The sequence below is a fragment of the Peromyscus leucopus genome, chromosome 12 (genome assembly GCF_004664715.2).
Source record: "Peromyscus leucopus breed LL Stock chromosome 12, UCI_PerLeu_2.1, whole genome shotgun sequence".
Classification (NCBI taxonomy): domain Eukaryota; kingdom Metazoa; phylum Chordata; class Mammalia; order Rodentia; family Cricetidae; genus Peromyscus; species Peromyscus leucopus.
In genome coordinates, this window is record NC_051073.1 from 70,621,803 (window position 1) to 70,644,418 (window position 22,616).

General features: G+C 42.6%; 1 protein-coding gene across 7 annotated transcripts in view; it reads right to left on the bottom strand.

The window, feature by feature from the left end:
- Positions 1-22,616, bottom strand: part of LOC114697100 (LIM domain containing preferred translocation partner in lipoma) — a 611,216-nt gene that overhangs the window by 16,391 nt on the left and 572,209 nt on the right. For all 7 annotated transcript variants that reach the window (XM_028875188.2, XM_028875190.2, XM_028875182.2 and 4 more), the window contains one exon: positions 698-876. In XM_028875188.2, coding sequence (XP_028731021.1) covers positions 698-876 — 179 coding nt within the window. The remainder of the gene's footprint in view (positions 1-697; positions 877-22,616) is intronic.

A 22,616-nucleotide genomic window follows, 5' to 3' on the forward strand; every position in this document is an offset into this window, starting at 1 on the left:
AGCCCAGCTCAGAGAAACACAGAACTGTCGTTTTCTCAACACCTCCTATACTGGAGGGAAAGAGGGACTGTAAAAGCGGAGACGTGAAGAAGGGAAGCCATGTTTGCAGGCCTACCTGTGGGTAGTCGACGTGATCCTGAGAATTTTTCTTTCTGACCCTTCTCAAAAGGCTGCACTGTACTGCACTAATCAATGTCATGAGGAAGCGTAGTGAGGTGCCCAAGACACTGGTGGGGGAGGAGGCTGAGAGAGGACATAGGGGTGCTGGCTAGGGCACGGGGCTGTCTCTCACACCGGAACTGGGTGCCAGGACTGCTCTATGCATCTGTCTACGAGCACCTCCTACCCCTACAGTAACAGGGGTGCAGAGGCTGTCTTAGTTAGGAGACCATTAGGTCAAGTGTTGGTCAGATAACCAAACTGAAGAACTGGGAGAAGTACAACTTGCTAAATGCCTCTTCCCTATGCACAGCTGCACAGGGATATCACGGTCAACTGCAGACAAGCTCTGAATCGAGGCTAAGCTGGATAACGACAGGGACCCCCTCATGTCAATCAATCCCTGCACTGGAGATAACTCTCAGGATAGATCCTTAGACCCTGGCGGGTGTCGCTCAGCAAGAAGCGTGGGGCAGGCGAGGCGAGCAGAGGGCAAGAGGCCTGGCTGGCAGGTTGGAGGCGAGAATGGGCTGCTTACTTGTGGAAGTCCTCGATGCAATGGATGAGGCCACAGGCGTCCACGGTAAACGGGATGCCATCCAGGCTGCGGTGGCACATCACGCAGGTGAAGCAGTGGGGGTGGTAGGCCTTCCCGGTGGCCCGGAGGATCCGCTCCATGATGGGCTTGTGGCACACGTTGCACTGCTCCAGAGTATTCTGAGGAGAGCAAGGCAACTGGTCAGCAGGGCACCGCGGCTCCAGGGTGTGTCCCAACCCTCCAGGGAAGGCAGCTGGCACCAGCGGAGTGGGAACGATGCACACAGACAGGTCGGAAGCAGTAGGCAGCAAACCCACGCTTTTATTATTATTATTATTATTATTATTATTATTATTATTCTGACTTTTCAAGATGGGTTTTCTTTGTGAAACAGTCCTAGCTATCCTGGCACTTACTCTGTAGACCAGGCTGGCCTTGAACTCACAGACATCCACCTGCCTCTGCCTCCCAAGTACCAGGACTACAGGCATGCGCCACCCACCCCTGGCTTCTAAGGAAAGTCTTTTTTTGAATGTGCACTGATGTTTGCCAAGGGTGTCGGGTCCCCTGAAACTGGAGTTACAGACGTCTGTGAGCTGCCATGTCGGTGCTGGGAATTGAACCAGGGTCCTCTGGAAGAGCAGTCAGTGCTCTTATCTCTCCAGCCCTAAACCCATGTGTTACAATACCCACTGTCTGCCTTCTATGGCATTCCTTTCTACTTCACCAAGAGTGAGGACACACTTTTCTTTTCTTTTTTTCTTTCTTTCTTTTTCTTGTTTTTTTCAGACAGGATTTCTCTGTGTAGTTTTGGTGCCTGTCCTGGATCTCCCTCTGTAGACCAGGCTGAGCCTCAAACTCACAGAGATCCACCTGGCTCTGCCTCCTGAGTGCTGGGATTAAAGACGTGTGCCACCATTGCCCGGCTCACAAAAGCTCAGATAGTAATGACCTGTGGTACTAACCACACAGTTTACCCACACAGAGCAAAGACTGCCTCTGAGTGCACACAAATAAAGGGCCTGTAGTTCAGTAAAGTTTTATTTATAAAAATAGGTGGTAGGCTGGATATGTCCCCTGAGTTACTTCTCCCAGGTTCTGTACTTAGAACACTGCTATACTATTACAAGTAAAACTTGACTCAACATGAAAGACCTAGTAGGGTTGCTGAGGCCCCTAACATTTTATCCATGTTATGACTGCAACAAGTGTACACCCCTTCATAGAGCCCAAATCAAAACTCCCATTTAAAACCTCAAAATTCAGGCTAAATGAACTCCTGATAGAAATGTTGAACATAAAGCAGTGGTCCGGTTGTGAAAAAGTAAGCTAAGAAATTCAGTTTACCTAGATGTGAAAATATACTGAGCCTTAGGAATACATGTGAACCTTAGGAGCTAATATTCAGCAAGTTAGCATTCAAAAGGCCCAGCTGTTAACCCCACCCCACGCCCAGACTGTGTTCCCAAACAATAATCTTTTTTCACGTGTGATATGTGTTATTCTCTAAATGAAGTATCTGGAGTGACTCACTAGAATCCGGAATCAACGTAGGGTATAGATATCAACAGGAAGACACAGAGGTGGATGGAGCATGAAAATTTAGGAGAAACTGCCTTCTTACTGTAAGGTCTTCAAATGCCTTGAGGCGAGATATGCTTGTATTGAGGTAATAAGTATCCTGAAAACTACCCCAAGGCAACTCTTTGGCATTGGCTCTTTGTTTATCGCTCTCCAGAAATAACCCCCTTTGTCTCTCTAAGGAAGCCCAATTTATTTCCTGAAACATGAATGTGACCAAGTATTTTTCCTGACAACAAACCTTCATGGCACCATAATACAGAGTGAATTCCCTCAATGACATTTGACTTCCCTCTCTAGGCTGAGCTCCTCATCACATCCAAGCAGACTGCTCACTCTCATTCACCACCACCCCATGCCCTGGGAAATACCCAACTTATGTGTCTTGACTCATGACTACATGAATGAACTGTGGCAATTTGCAATCTGACCTTCCAATACACAGCTCAGAAGGCTCTTTAATGACCTACCTGAACACATTACTTCTTTCTCCCCCACTTCATGTATCTTTCTTACAGCACTTAACTGTATATACCGCTTTACTTTTGCAATGCTGTAATTTCATTAAAGGAAGGGATTGTCTCTTAAGAATGTATTTCTCTGTCCCAGTATACTGCTTGGGATAAAAACAAGCGGGGATGAATGCCTACAGAAAGAATGAATGAAGAAATATTGTTTAACTCCACCAATGGCGGCACAGCACTGGTCCAGTGTCCCCAACTCTGGAATCCATCCCAAGATAAACTGGTAAATTCATCATCCTCTTCTCCTACGAGCTGCGGCCGCCTGAGGTTCTGTAGCTGCCTTTGGTCATAGTCTAAACTCACGGAAACTATTAACCTACTTTCCCCTCATCTTGAAGTGGTGAAATTAAAATAGCAGAGGCTCACAGGGTGAAATTCCAGGGCTGATGATGGTCTGGAGAATGATAACCTTGCTTGTCTCTACTCTGGTGATCTGAGTTAATGTGACTGTAAATCGTCTTCCTGGGGCTCCTGTTTTGCTTCTCTGGGGGTTTTACCTTTTTTTTCTTCTTAAACCCAGTCTGCAATGGAGTTAAATAAATCAGAAAATGCTAGACCAGAGAATGTGTTTGTTTGCACTGAGGCTTGGCTCTGAGCAACATACAAGGCTTAGTCAGTTTCTAAGGGAAAGCATTATGGTCTGAGTGCTCTATTCACAGGATGGGTAATCTGGACAGTTGTGCAGTGAAAAGAAGCTTTACATATGCCTAAAATTAGCCTCATGAAAAACGTCCCCAAGTTAGAAAAAAAAAAATTTCCAAGAAAGTAGCTGGTTTGGAAACAGGCCATGAAGGGCACCTTAACCTTTATTAAACAATTCCCTTTACTGTCCTCGGTTACATTGTCAGGGTGCAGGGGGCTAGCACTTCCTCTAGTCCAGGCTGTCATTTCTCAGGTGAGGTAACAGACTTAGAGCTGACTGGTTAACTGGGTCACTGAGCTCATGAGGGCACCTGAGGTTGGCACGTCTACCTTCCTGACTCCTGGCCATTTAGAAGCGTCAAGCAAACTCATATGTAGTCATAACAAGGAGAACACGCTGCATAAATAGCATGTTACATTGTTCTGGCTTTGATAATACATACTGTATGGCCTTAGGTACATAATTTCTTTGCTCTAGATTTTAGATTTCTCAACAGTAAAACAATTAATCCCAATTCTTCAGTTTTACAATTATTCACTAGTACTAACAACACAAGAAAAGACCAATTTCCTGCTACCAGAGATGTATTAGAAACAAATGGAAAAGCCTTTGACAGAGGTTTAAAAGTAGGGCTCACATGTTTACTATGCCCCCCCCCACTTAAAACGTTTAGAAATTTCTAATCATAAATTTTTAAGCACAACAATGGAACGCTTTATATCTTTTTATACATGGTTATTTTTAAACAAAAAAGCTGGGCTCTTCATGTACATATTAAGCTTTTCTAAAGTAGGATAGAGACGAATGTAAAATAACAGTTTTGAAGAAAACAGACTTCAACAGAATCAGTGGAAGAGAAATTCCTCTTAGTCTGTTCAGGTCCCATCTTATATGTGGATCAAGGCTCCATGTCTGACAGGTTGGGTAGGCAGTAGAAGAGGAAACTACAGCTTGCGGACCCTTACCATCAGTGGTGTGTTCTGTGACTTGGCTCCTCATCCCCATTAATCTCACATGTGGGCTTCATCTTTTAGCCGCCATACTGGGTTCAACGTCACATCTTTAAAAACATTGTCCATGCCCAGGTCACCTTATACCTTTCTTTGCCTAGAAAACATCTACTTATTTTTGCAAATGAATCTCAAAGGCCACTTGTTCTGAAAAAGAAATCTTTCCCGAGCCTCCTTCTGTTACAAGTAAAATAACTCATATTCTCTGATACCATAGCATCGCTTATGGGAGGCATTCCCTATGACATCTATATGGTCAAATAGTGATCTCTCTTCTCTCTCCCCACAAAGCTCTAGTCTGAGGATGTGTTGCCTATGAAATAGGTTCTTACACAACTTTGCACATAGGAAGTTACTGAGCAGTATCCCTGTGATCGGCATTTATAGGAGACTAAAGGAGTGACCAGGTGAGATCAACGATGTAGCTACAACCAAGACCTAGATGGGTTCATGGAGGACCTGACAGCTGGGATTGACATGTAGAACTGTCCTTCCATGAAGTCAGTGATGAGGGACTTTATACCTGCACCTATCAGTCAGTGGACACAAGATGATCCCCAAGAAAGAAGGGTAACTTTGACTGGTGTTTCCTTTCAGTTGATAATTAGCACAGAGGAATCTAGCTATGAGGCTTCACTAATCAACATTCCCAGCAGATAGAGCAACGAGAGCCTCAATCTTGAAGAGACACCTGGGCAGCATACTATATCATCCACACAAACAGTCACCCTTGTTCTGGGCCTGCATAGTTCACGGTACCAGGGAGGAACTTGTGATATTGTGTCCCCCAATATATTGTGCACCCTAATAAACTTTTATGGGGTCAGAGAACAGAACAGCCACTAGATAGACATAGAGGTCAGAAAATGGTGGAACACACACCTTTAACCCTAGCATTCAGGAGGCAGAGATCCATTCGATCTCTGTGAGTTCAAGGCCACAATGGAAACAGAGCCAGGCATGGTGGCACATACCTTTAATCCCAGGACTTGAGATCTCATGTCCTTGCTTGGGAAAGACACATGCCTTTAATCCCAGGAAGTGATGGCAGGAAGTAGAAAGGTATATAAGGTGTGAGAACCAGGAACTAGGGGCTTTTAGGCTATTCAGCTTTTAGGCTTTTAGCAGCAGTTCCGCTGAGATCCATTCGGATTAGGACTCAGAAGCTTTCAGTCTGAGGAAACAAGATCATCTGAGGAACTGGCAAGGTGAAGTTGGCTGTGGTTTGTTCTGTTTCTCTGATCTTTCAGAATTTACCTCAATACCTGGCTCCGGTTATTTCCTTTATAAGACTGTTCAGAAATTCATTTATAGGAACTGGTACCGTGCCATGAAAGACCTTGTCACTTAAGCTCACTGAAGAGTCTATATTTTATTAATTTCACAACAGACACTATTTTGGGCAGTTACTCCAATCAAAGTATGGTTAAAATGCAAAGATTTGAGAGTAGCAGAAATGAAAGCAGGGAATATGTAATTGAAAGGCACAGATTATGAACTTCTCTGAAACGATGATGATCCAGTTGTGATTAGAACCAAAAATTTAACCAAAGATTAAAGTAAAATCACAAACAAACTTGTACTCAAAACTCCCCAATGCAACTGTTTTTAAATCTGAGATACAATCTGGTTGTAGTTTTTATATCCTTGGGTGTTATATAAATAACTTTTCTAATTCCCAAGCAGAAGAGCTGGAAGGAGCAGCTGAATATAAATGAAGCACCCAGGCAGCACAAACACGAACTGCTAGTGAGAGAAGCCGGAGTGTTAGTACAGCTAACGCGTCAGCCAGGAATACACTGGTCAGCGTGCGCATCTTCAATCAAGAGACCAGTTGAGTTGGAAGACTGGAAAGTGAGTTTTGTTAAAACTCTATAAAGTTAAAATGTGATCTTATAGTTTTGGCTAAATGAGCAGTATCATGAAACAGGAAGGATTATACGATGGTGGGATGACAGTTTATGTTTTAAAGAAAGTTTTGGTCTTATTGTGATGAAAAGAAAAAGAAAAAAAATGAGAGTGAAAATATTAGAACCTGAATGTCTTTATAACTTTTCCAGTCCAGACTTTACAACTTCCCATATTTACCTCCCTCAAAATGCCATGCTTAGAGAAATGATACCAAGGGGCACATCTAAGAGCCTAAACTCACTCCTAGAAGAGGAGTGTGATAGGACAGAGGCTGTGAGATGCATACTACACTGTTTACAAATCACACCCCAAGTGGAATCCAGGAAACCAAGGCCTGGATCATGAACGCGGCTAGAAGCAGGTTCACACCTCCATGTTCCCTGTGCAATAGGGAAGAATTCCAATGCTCAGACTGTACTTAGTCTGTATTTTTGTAGACACACTTCACATTGCAAACAGAAGGCATTCAGGCTTACTACCTGCAAGTTACATGCAAAGAAACGAAATCAGGAAACATCGTGATCTTAAGACCATCTGTCCCCCAAACTCCTCCACTACCAGACAGAAAACTCATTGTTGGATCCCAGCATTTACAATAGTGTTTCCGCACAAAAGTGATGCTTCATAAATTTTAATTAGACTATAAACCAACAAACTGTGGATCATTTGTTTAAAATTAAATTATTTTATATAACTAAGTAAAACCTGCCAGACAGGGAAGTTCAATTGAGTTTCAGGTGTATCATACTTAAGAGCCTTGTGAGAGGCCAAAGGAGGCTTTCCAGTGTCCTCGAGTTTTCAGCTGGGTCCGGAGATTACTTCAGTGTTCTGAACAAATGCCACCCTTTTCTACATGAACGGTGAGGTGAAAACTTGGGAAGATACCTGACAAGTGTGAGTGTTACCAACAGAAAGGCAATGTGGTTCAGCAGAAAGACTTGTCTGTGACTCAGCAAATTTCTCTTGAAGTGCCAATGTAATTACTTAAGTTCAAATAATTCTATTGTCTCACTCACTTATGGATGGACTGTAAATCTGTTCTTGATCCCAGGATCAAGAACACTTCAAGAGGAAGTTTATGCTATAGGATCTCCACAGGCAAAGACGCCATTCAACCTTGGGAGTGCCAAGGAGCCCACTGGTGATACCCCGACAGCTCTGCCTCCCTGTGAAGCACGCAGTTTCTACTCCAATCTTTCTGCCCTCTGCCTGCCTTCCACCTGTAGCTACGTCAAGAGGTACATTTTATATTCGTATCTGTGTTTCAAAACAGACTGAAAATAATCACAGCAAATTTAGTGCTATCCCTAAACTGTGACTTTCTAATGAAAATTCTTTTTTTATAGTTGAAAATTATAATTTCCCCCCAAATGTTGCTAGATGATATCAAAACCCTAAAAACCTGTTTTTGTGATGTCGTAACTTCCTTTGTTATAGACAGACAGACAGACAGACAGACAGACAGACACACACACACACACACACACACACACACACACACACACGATAACTACAAAACACCTAACTGAGGATTCTATAAAATAATTTCAACTTTTTTTTTTTTTTTTTTTTGTATGAAATCCTGGGTATAACTCTGCATGGCTGCCTATAATTCTTCAAATTTCTTACAAAGTCTGTTTAAGCCAACACTTCATGCGTCTCCTCTAATAAATGGAATTCCCACCTACTCCAGCATTGCGGCAAGCCCAGGGAGCCAAGTGTTGAACGTCCTGGGAGGGCAGCGGGAAAGAGAATTCTCAGATCCCACCCTCTCATTCACAACTTTCCACGACAGTAGGAGAGGTAAACACATCTACAAACAACTGATTACAGGCAAAGCACATGGCACACTGTTCTCATGAGGAGATGAGCTGCCTGTAGTAGGAACAGAGAGAGAGAGGGATTACTTGAGAATGGGGAGAACAGGCTGATTCCTGTATTTTATGACTATACGTCTCTTCTTGGTGGGGTGAAAACTGATTTTAATACTCTCTGACATTGATGTTAGGTTAGAACAAGAGTCTTTATCATTACCTAAGCCACCTTGAGAGATGTTTCAGTTAAGCCTGCCTTCAAATGAAACTCACTCTACAGGTAGAATATTGGAACAAAAATCTGTGACCTGGTGTATTAAGGATTTTCAGGAATGAATGTGCATGTGAACAACTGCACATTGCATAAGTGGAACAGAATTATTAGCATAGGATTATGACATGGAAGACAAGATTTTATTTATTTATTTATTTATTTATTTATTTATTTATTTATTTATTTATTTACATTTGGACAATATAACTTGGCTTTAATATGAAGAAACAAGAGAGCTGGGGAGATACCTCATCTGGTTAAGTGTTATCAAGCAAGCACAGTGACCTGAGTTCAATCACCAGGACTCATGTTAAAAAAGAAAAAAGCCAGCTATGCAGCACCAGAGAGATGGTTCATCGATTAACAGCATTGGCTGCTCTTCCAGAAGACCCAGGTCCAATTCCCAGAACCCACACTGCAGCTCACAACCTTATGCAACTCCAGTTCCAATAATCCATCACCCACTTCTGGGCTTTGGGGACATTGCTTGCATGTGGTGCACAAACACACATAGAGCTCAAAACCCATACATATATAAATTGCAAATGAAATATATATATAAAACAAAACTGAAAAAGCCAGGTGTGGTGGTACATGCATGTAATCCCTAGTGCTGCTAAGGGAAAGAGAAGTGGATTCTGGGAGCTCACTGGACAGCCAGTCTAGCCTACTGGGCAAGTTGCAGGTTAATGAGAGACCCATCCAGACAAACAAATCAACAAATAGATGGCTTTGGTTAAAAGACATTTGTGTAGCTATTCCTATGGCTTGCAGAGGTGGTTTTGTACTTTAAAATGTGTAAGCCACGTTGATGGGTACGCCTTCCAAAGTGCTTTTTTTGGATGTATCAGAATCTTTGAGAAATGAGGGGCCGTAATGCTGACATTTATGTGTCATGCCAGGGGCAAATTAAAAGATCACAGAACTCCAGTGCGACTATTGTGAGAGGGGAATAAAGAATAGGATTCCTTTCCTTCCAAGCCAAGTCCAATCAGAGATCTGTCTTTACAACCTCTTCAAGGCATAGTCTTGTTAGGACTTATTCATGTAGGAGCTGGGGAAGACCTGTCACACAGTCTAAGCATTCATTGGTGATGAATTCAGGAGGCTGGCTTGAAGTCTGAGAAGTAACTGACTTCTCTGGTTTTTGGTGTCCTTACCTACAAAGACTGAAAATGTCTGCATGATGTGTTTTAATAGTTAAATAATATCCCACATATGAAAGGAAGAACTTAGTGCCTGGTATATAATGTCTGCTTAAACATTAGTATTATATAACATTTCTCCCTAAAAATAATTTTCATTCCCTTATCTACCCAAAACAAAATCTGGCACCTGGACATGTTCATTGAGTGTGCATACACAAGACCAGATATCTCCACAGCAGCAAGAAATGGGGAGGCGGAATGTAGAATTTCTATGCTGCTCATCTTAATGTGATCAGGATTTGAATCTACGTCTTCTGAGTCCAAGGCAAACAAGCCTTTCTCTATTTCACGCTTGTGGCATGACGTCCAAGGTCCAGTTCTCGTTCTTGCCAGTGGCAGCCCGTATTATTATTTGTCACAAGGCTATTGGAGACTGCTACAGTTGCAGCCTCTGTGGTAGTATGTATTCCTAACAGGCCTGCAATAAGCACTTGCTGTGTGAAGAAAAAAAAAAAAAACCTGAATGACATTAAATGAAGCAACATTTGAGGTGTGTTTCCATCCCAGGATTCACTGTTTTCATCCTAGTAAGAGTGTATCTCTCAAAAAATGAGAAATAGGGGAGGGAGGCAGGAGGGGGGAAGAACAAGGGAATCCGTGGCTGATATGTAGAACTAAATTATATTGTAAAATAAAATAAAATTAAAAAAAAAATAAAAACAGGAAGTACATGCAAGCAACTTCCAAAAAAAAGAAAAATATTTCTCAGAACTTCCCTAAGACCATAAATGATCTGAAGTTATTCACACACACAGTCGGTAGGGCAATGCCCTTCTACTTAGTGCCATTTGATCATCAAGGGTAATCGACCCATCTCGGGACATTCTAAACACAAGTTTAAGCAAAGATCTTCCTAGCTTTGTGTATACACAGTAATGACCACCTACACGCACATTTCAGATCAGAATTAAACCACCCTGAATCATCCATTAGAATCCAGATCTGCAAGCAAAGACTAGGAATGTTCTTAGTACCATTCTGCGCACATGTCTGCTTTCTGAAACACAGCCCTGCCACGATACTTATTTTCTACCTGACTTTATGGATTGCAATTACTTCTTACATTACAGCAAGCCACAAGTGGCCTGAGCCAACAGCCAGGGTCATGGAAGGTTTCTCCTTGTACTTATGCATTTGACAGAAAAGCTTCTTTGAACCAAAGTTGATCTTCTTTCAAAAGAAAGGGAAAACTTTAAGCCTCTGACTCCTGGGAGGGGCAGAGAGAACAGCCAGAGGGCAGTGAGCTAGCTCTGAACTTCTGGAGATCACTTGAGCACATTTGGCAATCATTGGGCTTCTGTTGAAAACAAGGCCTTCTAATTACGCTTCTGCCAATGGAAGACAAAAGACAGAACTATGGCTTAGAAATGTCACGATGACATGCCAGTGTCATGGCAGTGATTGTGGTTTCTTCTGAGTACAGGCCTGCTGATGGTTCTGCCACATACCCGCTGGGGAAGCCATTCCCGAGAACAGAATCTCAGGAAGACGGCAAAGGGATTTGCTCTTCTCTTAAACTGGATCTCGCCTGTAATATTTTCTGACACTAGAAATAAAATAATAACATGTTTTGGTTCTACTTTCTGTACCCTCCACCATACCAAAAGTGTTAGATGAAGTGAGTCTCAGAGGCACAATGGGTGCAGGGTTTTTCCATGCTACAGGGTTTTCCAACTGCCTCAAAGACAAAGGAGACAGAGCATACAGATGTTTGCGCCTTGCCACACAGAGTTGTGGACTAGCTCCTTCAGTGTCTCTGGAATGCAAATTTTCTTTCACAGTTTAGCAGTCTTTTTTGGATTTCAGCACAGTGAACTAACACTTTCCTGGATTCCAAGACCTCCACAGAACCAGATGGATGAGAGGAACTGGGAAAAAGAACCCACACTATTTGAAAAAGGTATGAATTTCTCACTCTGCATTTAGCCAAAAAGCTCTGAAAACTAGAAGAGCGAAATCACTTTTGGTTTGTTCAAATGCATGCCATCCCAGTTGTTGGTGGGGTGTAAGAAGAAAAAACTCCAAAGTGATTCGACGGTTCCAAGTCTGTGTTCAGTTTTAGCTGGGAAGCAAAATTTAATAGAGATGGTATGTTTACTATCAAAGGCAGGAAAGAAAGTGGAGAGGGGAGATTGTTAACTGATCATTCTGCGTGTCTGTGCTCTGAAGCCAGGGATGGCTTTCCCAAGGTCAGCTCTTCTAAATGGACATCCTGGTCCTTCTAAACACTGTGAGACCTTCCCTTTCCAGACATACATCCTGCTCTCCCCACCTCAGCTTGGTATTCATTCCTATTAACCCAAACATTTTACCACTCAGTATTCTTGCTCTTCATTCACCGTGACCTCTGCCTTGAATATTATTTTGTCCTTTCCAAAAACCTTAGCTTTGGAGGTCAACAGCATTGGATGTTAGCTCTGTTACTGGTCTTTTTTCCTATTCTTCTGCCTTCTCCCACAATGGTCATATATTCTTTATGATAGGGATCTGCACAGAGTTACCTGTTTATAGGTAAGTGCGAATCCCTAAGTGAAAGGAGGAACACATCACAATGTACCCCTTCCTCCCATGTGATAAAAGCAGGTAAGCAGCAGAGCTGGGCTCCTGGGAAGAGCCTAGCCAATGGACTACTGCCATTTTGGATGACTCTATGTGGTACACACAAAATATGACAAGATTTTCTCTTGAAGCTCTGAATTGTCACAGGGTATGTTCTATACCAATGTTGTCATGCTGGAGAGACCACCTTCAGCAGAGGGAGATGGATGAGAAGGCCTACTTGTTCTATACTAGCTGATCAGTAGTCTAGGCCTCTGGGAGACCTCAGTTCAGAACACTCAGAAGTGTCTCTGAGCTGGAGCTAGCTGAGAGACAAATAGATCCCTGAACCAACTGGATGTGGAATATTAAAAAAAAGGATTGTTTTATAACCCCCAATTTTTTATCAATTAGTATGGTGGTTGTCATTAAAAAAAACACAACTTCCATATATTTAAAAGCTCTTCAAAGATAAAAAATTTAAACTTATTCTATATTGGTAGCACTATGTATGCTTCATAAAACACAGTGGAAATTGTTTTGTAAGTACTTGAACGAATGATTGAATGAATGAAAGAAAGAATGAATAATACAGTTCGGACAGTCTCTTGATCAGTGTACTGTAAATTCCAAAAGAGAGCTTTATTCAAAATGATTGGCCATGCTGAGTGGAAATAATGACAAAACCAGAGAATAAGAATACAGAATAGACTTTCCTTCTCCATAGCGTAGGTAACTTTCAAATCTTGCAAGTCATTATTTATTCCTAGGTGCAACATGGACACACAGGAAGGCACAGGACCATGCCTAGGCATGGACGATTCATCCTCTTCCTGAGTATCCACTGCTGTTCATACCATCTCTAAGAGAAAAGACAACAACTTTCTCTTGCATGGTTTTCAATTAACAAAAGCAATATATTTCTTTAAACCGTATAATCAAAGGAATTTATAGCAGCTAAAGCTTCAGAGAGGCTCATGGAAAAAGTATTGATAGAGTAAGCTATCTGTCCCAGTCAGCATGGTGAGTAAATGCCCCGAACAGCGCCCCCAGCTGGTCAGGGCTTATCCAGCCTGAAACTATCATTTCCAGGGACAGTAGACTGACTCTCTTGGAAGGTATCCATTCTACTGGCCCACTTAATTGTTAGAAGATTATATTTAATCTTCCTTCTGTCCTCTATAGGCAAGTCTGCTGCCTTTTCTATGCAACAGCCCTAAAGAGACTGAAAATATTGTCCCTTCTGAGCCTTCTCTTGGGCTAACTACCTGGATTCTTTCCATCCTTTCTTACGGGCTATTTCTGTCTCTTCACCCCCAACCACTATTCTCAGCACAAGTTCCAGTTTGTCCTGGTTCCCTTCAGTGCATGGGGCCCAGAATAGAACACAGCACTGTAGGCTCCACAGCCAGTGTGTGTCCTGCCTACCCCTTCCTAAAGCAGTGCGGTCAAGGATGCCGTTTACTTTTCTGTGATCTGAGAGGTTGTTATTACGATTATTGATCCTCTGGTCAAACTTCTTCTCTTGAGGATTTAATTCTGTGTGTCTGTCTTTAGATTTTTGCAAACATGTTGCAAGACGGTTGACAAAGAGTCAGCACTGGCTGCCCTTCTCCTACCAAGCACCATTCATTTTGGTCAGGAAACACGTCACTTGCTGCCAGGGTCTACTATCTCGAGCAAGCTGCCTCACCGTCTCATCTTAGATAACCAGAGTAACATCTAACATGTCACTCAGCCTTCTCATAGTGCCCCAAGACCACACCAGGCGCATTGGGAGAGCTCTGAACTCTGAAGACTTCTTTTGAAAAACAATGATTTGTGGGCCTGTTTAGTCCTTACTCTGGGGTGAGGAACTCAGGTACCTGCAGCTTTGAAGCAGTTTTCCGGCTGTTGGACAGACTAGAAAATTCTGCTATGGATTTCAGAAAGGCTAAGGGGCTGGTCTCCCTTTAACTTCCTTCAGAGAACGTTAGACTCTCCTGGGGTTGGAGGAAACTTAGAGGAGGAGGAGGAGGAAGGAAAAGGAGAGAGATGTGCAATAATGGATGCCTGCTCCATATTAGCACTGGGTGTGGCTGTTTTTGCCAAATTAACCCATTAAATCCTCAAAGGAATACCAGGATCAAATATTGTTACAATTTTATACAAGAAAGCAAAACATAAATTCTTTCTTGTTATTATTATTTCTGTGTATCCAACGTCTTAAGTTGGTGGACAGGAATTGAACACAGTCCTGCTTGACTAGTATCTTTATAGTTGGCTAAACAAATATTTCATAAAGGAAACACTGAAAAGTGTGGACACATATGATGACTCTGTATATAATAAAAGTGTTCTTAATTAAAGGCCACATCTCTGAGAGTAAAAGTCCACAAGAGAATAGGAGGAACCTTAGACTTAGGAGAGGGATCCCAGTCCTAGAAGTGTTACCCATTTGCTGGATAGGGCATGTCTGGGTAAGCTCTTTTTTTTCTCCAGAATCTGGACTGTACTTAAATACACAGCTGCCTAGAATAATACATACTTCCCGATGCCTTGCATCAAGGAGACTTGGGTAAGGATGGAATGGAGAAGCATCTTCAGAGGTAAGGGGCAGCAGTTCAGCACAGCAGGGGTCCAGAACCTGCCTGCAGTGCCCAGGGGCATCTACTTCCCCACCAAGAAGGAAATGAACATCACCAATTTGGTTTTCTGCTGATCCAGCTGAACCTGCTCTTCACAAACGAATGTACTTCATGGTTGGGTTCCAGTTACCATGGAGAGGAAAAGGGACCAAAGGCGTTATCCTCAATAAGATGATACTTGGGATACTTCACCATAGAGATGCAGAAGTTGTACTGTAGTAGCAACTGTAAAGGATGCGGTGTTCATACCCCAGGAGGGAGTTAGAGGACAACTGGGCTCCCGAGATGAAAACCCTGAAGGAACACTCCAGTCCAGTCAGATGCATTTACAGACACAATAATGCAGCTGTTAGCAGGTGGTCAGTTACACTGCAAAGTCAGGGCAGGTACCAAGGTCTCTCCATCCCCAGGCCATGTTCTACCTACTTTTTCATAACACCAGTAAAGGAATAAAACTGCAGGAGGCAAAGGGTTAGGCTTAATTTCAGGGTCTCTTAGGCCCTTAGGAATACTGAGAGAAGATGTATTTATGCCCACATTCAGTATTCCAGTTCCCATGTTTTTCCTTAAGTAAATTCACGATATAATAAAAATGGAAAAAAGTGGAGAAGAATGGATAACCTAATTATAGCACAGTGTGGAATTTGGCATATTCATGGAATACTAGACAACAAAAAGAAACAGATGGCTGATACAGCAACGGGGATGAATGAATCTCAAAACTGCACTCTGAATGAGAAAAGGCAGATTACACAGAGAGAAGGACACAGAGACACTGAGACTCATCGGGAGAAAAGAAATATAAGAAAAGAAGTTAGAAATAGGCTGTTTCTGAGGGTGAGAGGTGGGAGTGGATTTGAAAAGGACATGGGAGAATTTTCTGGAATGATATATCCAACAGTCCATTCTCATCAAACGGAGTATTTAAGACCTAAGTAGTTTCTTCGTGTAAAATTGTGCCTTAATAAAAAGGAGAACACTGTAAGAACGAAAAGGGGAAGTGACGCTAGAATTGGTAGCATTAATAAATATGTGAATATACAGAATAAAAGTAAATATATTCAAAATAAATAAGCCCAGGAAAAAGGCCCTCCAGAGCCCGTTCGACAAAGGTAAATGGGCTAGCTAAGAAAAGGCTGAACACCTTAAATGATGACAAATGAAATTTTTGCCTTTCTTTTTTTAAAGGCATTGTTAGAAATGGATCAATTTCTTTGTCACTTTAAATAATTCCTATTCGTAACAGCCTTTTAAAAAGCAATGTGGTATGCAGTTGTTCAGTTTGCTCCTGCACTAGGATACCGGAGGTGGAAGGGTCCTAGTTTCGGAGGCTGGTTTCTTAAGATACTTTCCAAAGTTGTAACTTAATGTGCCCACAGTATAGCCACAGCCCTGACGCTCTTAGAGCTCTCCCGCCAGGGACATTCTGGCCACTCACATAGCCGCACAGAGGAATCAAAGCAAGTCCCAAACAGAGCAGTGTGTTCCCAAGCAGATCAGGGATGGCTGCCCCCTCACATCGCTCTATCATTAGCATGGAGGGAGCCCAAGCTTGCTTAGGAGACCAGAGCACAATGGAGGAGAAACTGCTTCATTGTAAGGCAGGCGAGGGTACTAGTATGGCCTCATGTTACAGACAAATTACTTTGCTGATCATCTCCTGACCACTGAAATGAGGTGATGATGATGTCCCTTTTAGAGGACATGGGGCAAGCTCAGATCCCACCTGAAATAAGTGCACAAGATTCACTGTTCTGAGGGCAGGCACTACACACACACCCTAGTCCTGGACAATATGACCTTCGTTTGCATTTTCAAGATTTGGTCCTCTAGATCTTAGCTGACAATGTAGATAATCCAGACCACACAAGTTCCAGTGAATCTCAATGAATACAGATTCATTCCCGAATATGTAACGAGTACAACAAAGATTTGAATGCATCACTCTGTTTCTTCACCAATATCTGGATGAAGGAGGAAGGGAATCCTGGGGAAGAGAAGAACAGAGGCCGTTGAAAAATACCTCTGAGGAATGCGGTAGCGCACATTTGTAATGCCGGCACTTAGAAGGCTGAGGCAGGGGATCAAGAGTTGAGAGCCAGCCCAGCCACCTCTTTCTGGTGATAAATCTGCCCTGAATATCCCGAGACTGGGGATAACGCCATCTTCTATGAGAAGCTGTGATTTTTATGTCATGATTTATAGATGTTACCAGTGAAGTTCCAAAAATGAAGTGACTGGCAGCGCTGTGCAGCCGAGCTTTGTGCTCCGCCTGGTCTGGTTCAGTCCTCTCCTCCCCAACTTGCTGTTTGACCCCTTAGCAGATGTGTTGCTCAGCCTTGCAATGAGTGCCACAGTGATGCTCGTCTCAGAGTCAAGTGCGCTGTGTTTGTGGGAGAACGAACATCAGTTATCCCCGTTGACACAATAAGGGAGATGTAGTCCTGGGGGAATCTAGCCCAAAGTTACAATTGCTGCTTGCAGTGAGCTTTCAGATATTTAGGTAAGATTCTAGTAAAGCACCACTGAAGACATTTTCTTGATTATGCTACTTTGGGGTTTAAAGTGGCTTAGCGAAGTTGCCACGCCTTTTGCTAGTTGTAGGCACAGTTAGGGTATCTTTCCCAGAGAATTTTAATCCCAAGGAAAAATGTCCCTGATGAGTCTCCCCAACTTAAAAGATGGAAGTGTGAAAGCCACTGAAAACTGTCACTCCCTATTCTTACTTCAACTTCCAGCACTCGAGGAGAACTTAGATTTCTAATTTTTGAATGGGAGATGAGAACCGCCAGCGTAGATGGAACTGCTTCCAATGTCAGGCTGTTTATCTTCAGGGGCCAGTGCTGTTTCTAGATTATTCTGGAAGAGAAGGCAGGAATGGGTCAGAACTGGCTAAACCTTTCGGTATTGCCAATTGTGCTGGATGACTAAGATCACCATTGCCTTAGAGGAAAGGCATGGTTCAGGAATGTCAGGATGTGTTTGTGGGTGGTCTTCCATAGAACCTAACCTATGCCATGAAGTCCTTTATCCTCCTAGTATCTCTTATTTCAGCTATAAAGTGAAATATATCCAGAAACTAGTAGTAGAATAATAGTTAGAATACTGAAACAAAAAAAAAAAACCTTTATCATCAGAACAAACAACTTAAAATAGTTATGATGATATGATAATATAAAAGTCTTCCACAAACCTTGTTTGCTAAAAATATCGGGCATCATTTGAAGCTGTTATTACCCAGAAGCTATCTGACCAAACAAGACTTGGCACGGGCCACTGGAGATAGTACTTCTCATAAAAGTATTTGGCATATGAGGAGTTTGCATAGAACAATCTGTGTCCCTAAGCTGTTCCCTTCCCGTTCCACACACAGAGCTTCCAGCCTTCCTGATCTGCCAAAGCTAAGAGGATGCACTGCTAGGAGCTGTTTGGTTTGTTACATCCTGATTCCCTTTCCTAATTCTTAGGCAATGATGGCTTTGTATTTCCTAACTCAGTCTTGTTTGGCTTCTTTTCCCCAAAGCAGTTAAGTGTGGAGTTTGCATAGGATTTAAATGATAGGATCTCGGTAGGATCTCAAAAACCAGTGACCAAGCAGGGCCATGAAATCTACAAACAGAGTCGTCATGAACTCAATTCCATTTGTGTGAAGTTAATAAAAAATTATGACTCTAATTAGAAATAATTTTAATTTCTGTTGATTTGGGTTCTGCAGAATGTATCAGAAAACATACTGCAGAATACTAAAAGGCATAAGTAGGTACAATTAAAGGCTTTTAGGAAAACCTAGGTGATGCATCTGATAGAACTAAGATAGTACTCATGCAGTCAAACTCAAAGATTCACCTATGTATCATTTCACGCACGGAGCCCCTGTGGTGGAGAGAACGTAACGATGCACCCTGCAGGCGCGGAGTGAAACTCTGGGTTGTGGATGTGGCCCCGGTTGGGTTACTCACACTGAAGCCATGCATGAGAAAGTCGTACAACCGTTGGAAGGATGACAAAACTGAAGACTCACGGTCCACCACATGCTTGTTATATAAGGCTAGGGCGAACGTGACAGACAGCTTTAAGACCGCATCAATTATTGCCATAGAAATATGAACACCCAGGAATGTTTCATCACCGCCCTCCTCCAAGCCTGTAGACTAAAGATAATAATCTTTCATTTGATGCCTAAAGAGCAACATCAAAGACTGTACAGCTCAAGAGGTAAAGATGGCCAAGCTCACACAAAGAGAACTCCAAACGGCAGGCTGCCAGCGCATACTTCTTCCTCTACTCTCTTCTCCGAGAAAATGAAAACAAACATTTCCTGGAGGTTTGCAAAATCTAACTTGACCCGACAGGAGAAATGCATGGAATTTTGGTGAAATGAAAGGCAATGTTGCCTGAAAGTACTTATAGATCCCAGTAGACAAATGTTTATAATCATATAAAGTCATGGCCTCTTTATCAAAAACTCAAAAAAGAGTTATGTAGTAATAATATGTGCATGGGAAGCAATGAGAAAGTCTTGCTTTCTCTGCTAGTGTAGTGCTTGAGTATCACCTGCTGCCTTACTGATGGGCACCGTCCTGTGTCATGCTGTCTGTCCTTTCTCCGCTGGCATCACAGTGGCTCTTACCTTACTTTAACAGAGGGTCTTTTGGGTTGCTACTCCTCCTATGGTAACTCTGCCACAGGTATGGTGTACCCTATCCTGGTTTCTCACTAATGTTTTAACTCTGCAATGATGCTATGACTACACGAGCCATCACAGCTAATGCTGGATTCTGTCTGTTTCCTTGGGGGTAGTTTCGGCATGCAGACCATCAGTTGATACATCTGTATTCAAATGAGAGGAGGAAGCATAGAAAATACATCGAAGTAGGGTGGGAATTAGCCTTGCCAGAAATTCCTCCTAGGATACTTGGCTCGACAGGTCTCTCAGGGCTCAGTTGCCTCATCTGCAAACTGGGAAGGGTAAATGAATCTGTCACACTCTATGAACTGTAGCGCGTCCATTCATCGGTGACTGAGGAGCTGCTGGCATGGAGTTTCACTGATTATACAAATCCTCTTACTGACAGCTGTGAGAAGAACTGGGCCTGTATTATCTGACTTCTGGGAAAATGGAACCTAAGGAGTCACTTGCTTTGGGAATCGGTAGCTAGAGAAGGCTCACTGTCCCTGAGATCTGTGCCATGACAAAGGACAGAGCTAGAGGTCCACTCTAGCTGGCAGGCTGAAGCGCTATCCCAGGAAATCCTCAGTAGTGTGTTACCATCACTGTTCTGGGGGTCATCTCAAGATCACAGACGGGGATGCGGGAGACTTCTCTGATGGACAAGGCTGAGTGCCACATCCAAACTACTGGGGTATTTGGCCAAGGGATGTCCAAGGAACTATGTTCATATAGTGTACACATGAAGAATTCAAGGTCAGATGTAGACTAGAAAACCAAAATGCAACAAAACCTTAAATCCTCCAAAACTTAAAACCAACCCAGCTCAACCAAGAAAACAACCAAACAGCCCCTGGAAATCTTGTATTAAAAACTAGGTTTGGTGAAGATGCAAATTCTATTTCCTGTTGCTACCATTTGTCATCACTAAGACATGTATCACATGACAACAGGACAGGCTACATACAAAGGGCAAAAAACAGTCCAATGGCAGGGGACCTTCAGACAGGACCAAATACTTGAGTCTACAGAAACAGCTGGATGGCTGTGAACATTTTTTAATGTAGGTTTGTAGAAGATTTTGGTTTTAACAATGGGACATTGACATCATCTTTTCCTGAGTAACATAAACCTTTAGTGAAACAGAGAAACATTTAATATTAATTGAAACAGTCCTTGGAAAACATGCTCACAAGAACATACTTCTCTCTTTCCAATGAGGAGAATCGAAACATCTAAGCAGCCTATGTTAAAAACAGTAGGTAGTGTTGCAGGGGCATCCTTGCATGGGTATGTCAGACACCCTGCATCTTCTCGTGCTCTTGGGAATTTAATTCTTTATGGGTTGTGGTCATAGAAAAGATGAGAGAAAATGGATGAATTGGGGCTGACGGGGAGTGTAGAGTGGCTGGATTTGTAAGTGAAGACATTTGGCTCAGTGGAACCGTTCATGAGAAAACTGCCAAGGCTCTAGCAACGCTTCAAGAGCATAGAAACATGTTCAAACGAGTTTTGCCTGCAGACAGAGGGACGTTAATTGCTTTCCCCAGATTCCCTTGAACCTTCTTGCATGCAGAAGCATAAAAATAGCCAAGCTGTGTACACTGCCTCTAGGATCCAGCCCTCCACCTGCAGAGAGGAATTCATGTTTCAACTCTTGTCTCTGCCACAGGTTTGCTTTGGAGCCTAATTACCAACTAAGTCTGATGACAAGGTAACTGGCTCCAGGGGCTTCTTGTTCCTACCAAACAAAACAAAAAACAAATTCCTGAAGCAAGTCCTGCCAGTTTCCCTGGGAACCCCAAGCCAGTGATGCAACTCCAAACTGGGGCTGCTTCCTTTCTTGTCTTCAGCAGATCCCTGGAGAGCCTGTCCCCATCAAAGCGGACCAGTTCCAACAAATATTTACTGAAAAATGACTATTATTTTAATAATAATAATTTGCAATCATTTGTTGATTTACGGCCAACAAACATGCTCATAGATGCTATCTCACTTGATGGCCACAATTCCACGAGGAAAGTACACAAAACAGGGCTCATTAACTTATTTAAATAGATGAAAGTTTATATTGCTGGCAAGCAGTAAAATTGGATTATGAGATCTAGTGTTAGGGACCTGTTACATGCATTTTCCCAATCTTCCCTTCAAGAGGCAGCTCATCCCTGGTAGAAAGGTACTTGGGACAGCCTCAAGACAAAAGAATGAGGAGCCCTTCACTAGCCTATCTGTAAATCCAGGGTAAAACATAGACTGCTTCTGTGTTATCAGAGCAATTCTGGACAACATGCAGATCTGGTTAACATAGAAATGACTGTCCTGTGGTAGCACCCTGCAACTAGAGGTAGTTCAGCAGAACCTTGAAAGACACCCATACAATATGCAGAAAACGATACAGGGAGTGCCTGGTCAGGTCAGTGGACATTCCCAACAGAGTTTGTTTAGAAATGGTCAAGAGCATTTTATTAGCTTTTGATACCGGCCCTAAACTTATCTCACTGGCTTAAGATAATGTGAGACTCTGTTATCTCATGACTTCCAAGGGTCTTTTGCTGTCTCAGAGGTTCTGTCAAGGTGCTGGTGAGATGCATTTTTAAGATCTTCACACTACTGACACAATACATTTCCCTTCAAGTATACAACTCACAGCTGACACCTTTTGCTGGCTAAAGACTGACGGCCATTTTTGGTTTAGAGCCCACTCACATCTTCTTGCCTGGTGGGTTTCTCTGTCTTCAGTTTGCTGCGGTGGACCCTTACTTAATGTCATGTGCTCATGATGAAATCACATCCCAACTTCTATGTTCTAGTCACTGGAAACAAACACACACTCACATTTAAGGAGAGTAGATATATAAAAGTCTAGTCACTAAGAAGAGCAGATCACTGTGGATTGCCTTAGAGCAATCCTCTACAACAACCAATGTAGGAAACTTGGAGGAAAAGGTCCTTAAAGTTGCAATTCCAGTCTCTCAGAATAAACACTATTCCTGTCCACTTACTGGAACCTCACCAAAATCTAGGAGATGACGATTTGGTGCCATCTTTCTGAGATTCTCTTTAGATGACAAGCACTAGCAACATATATACAGGTGATGGAGGCTTATTAGTCCTCAAGGT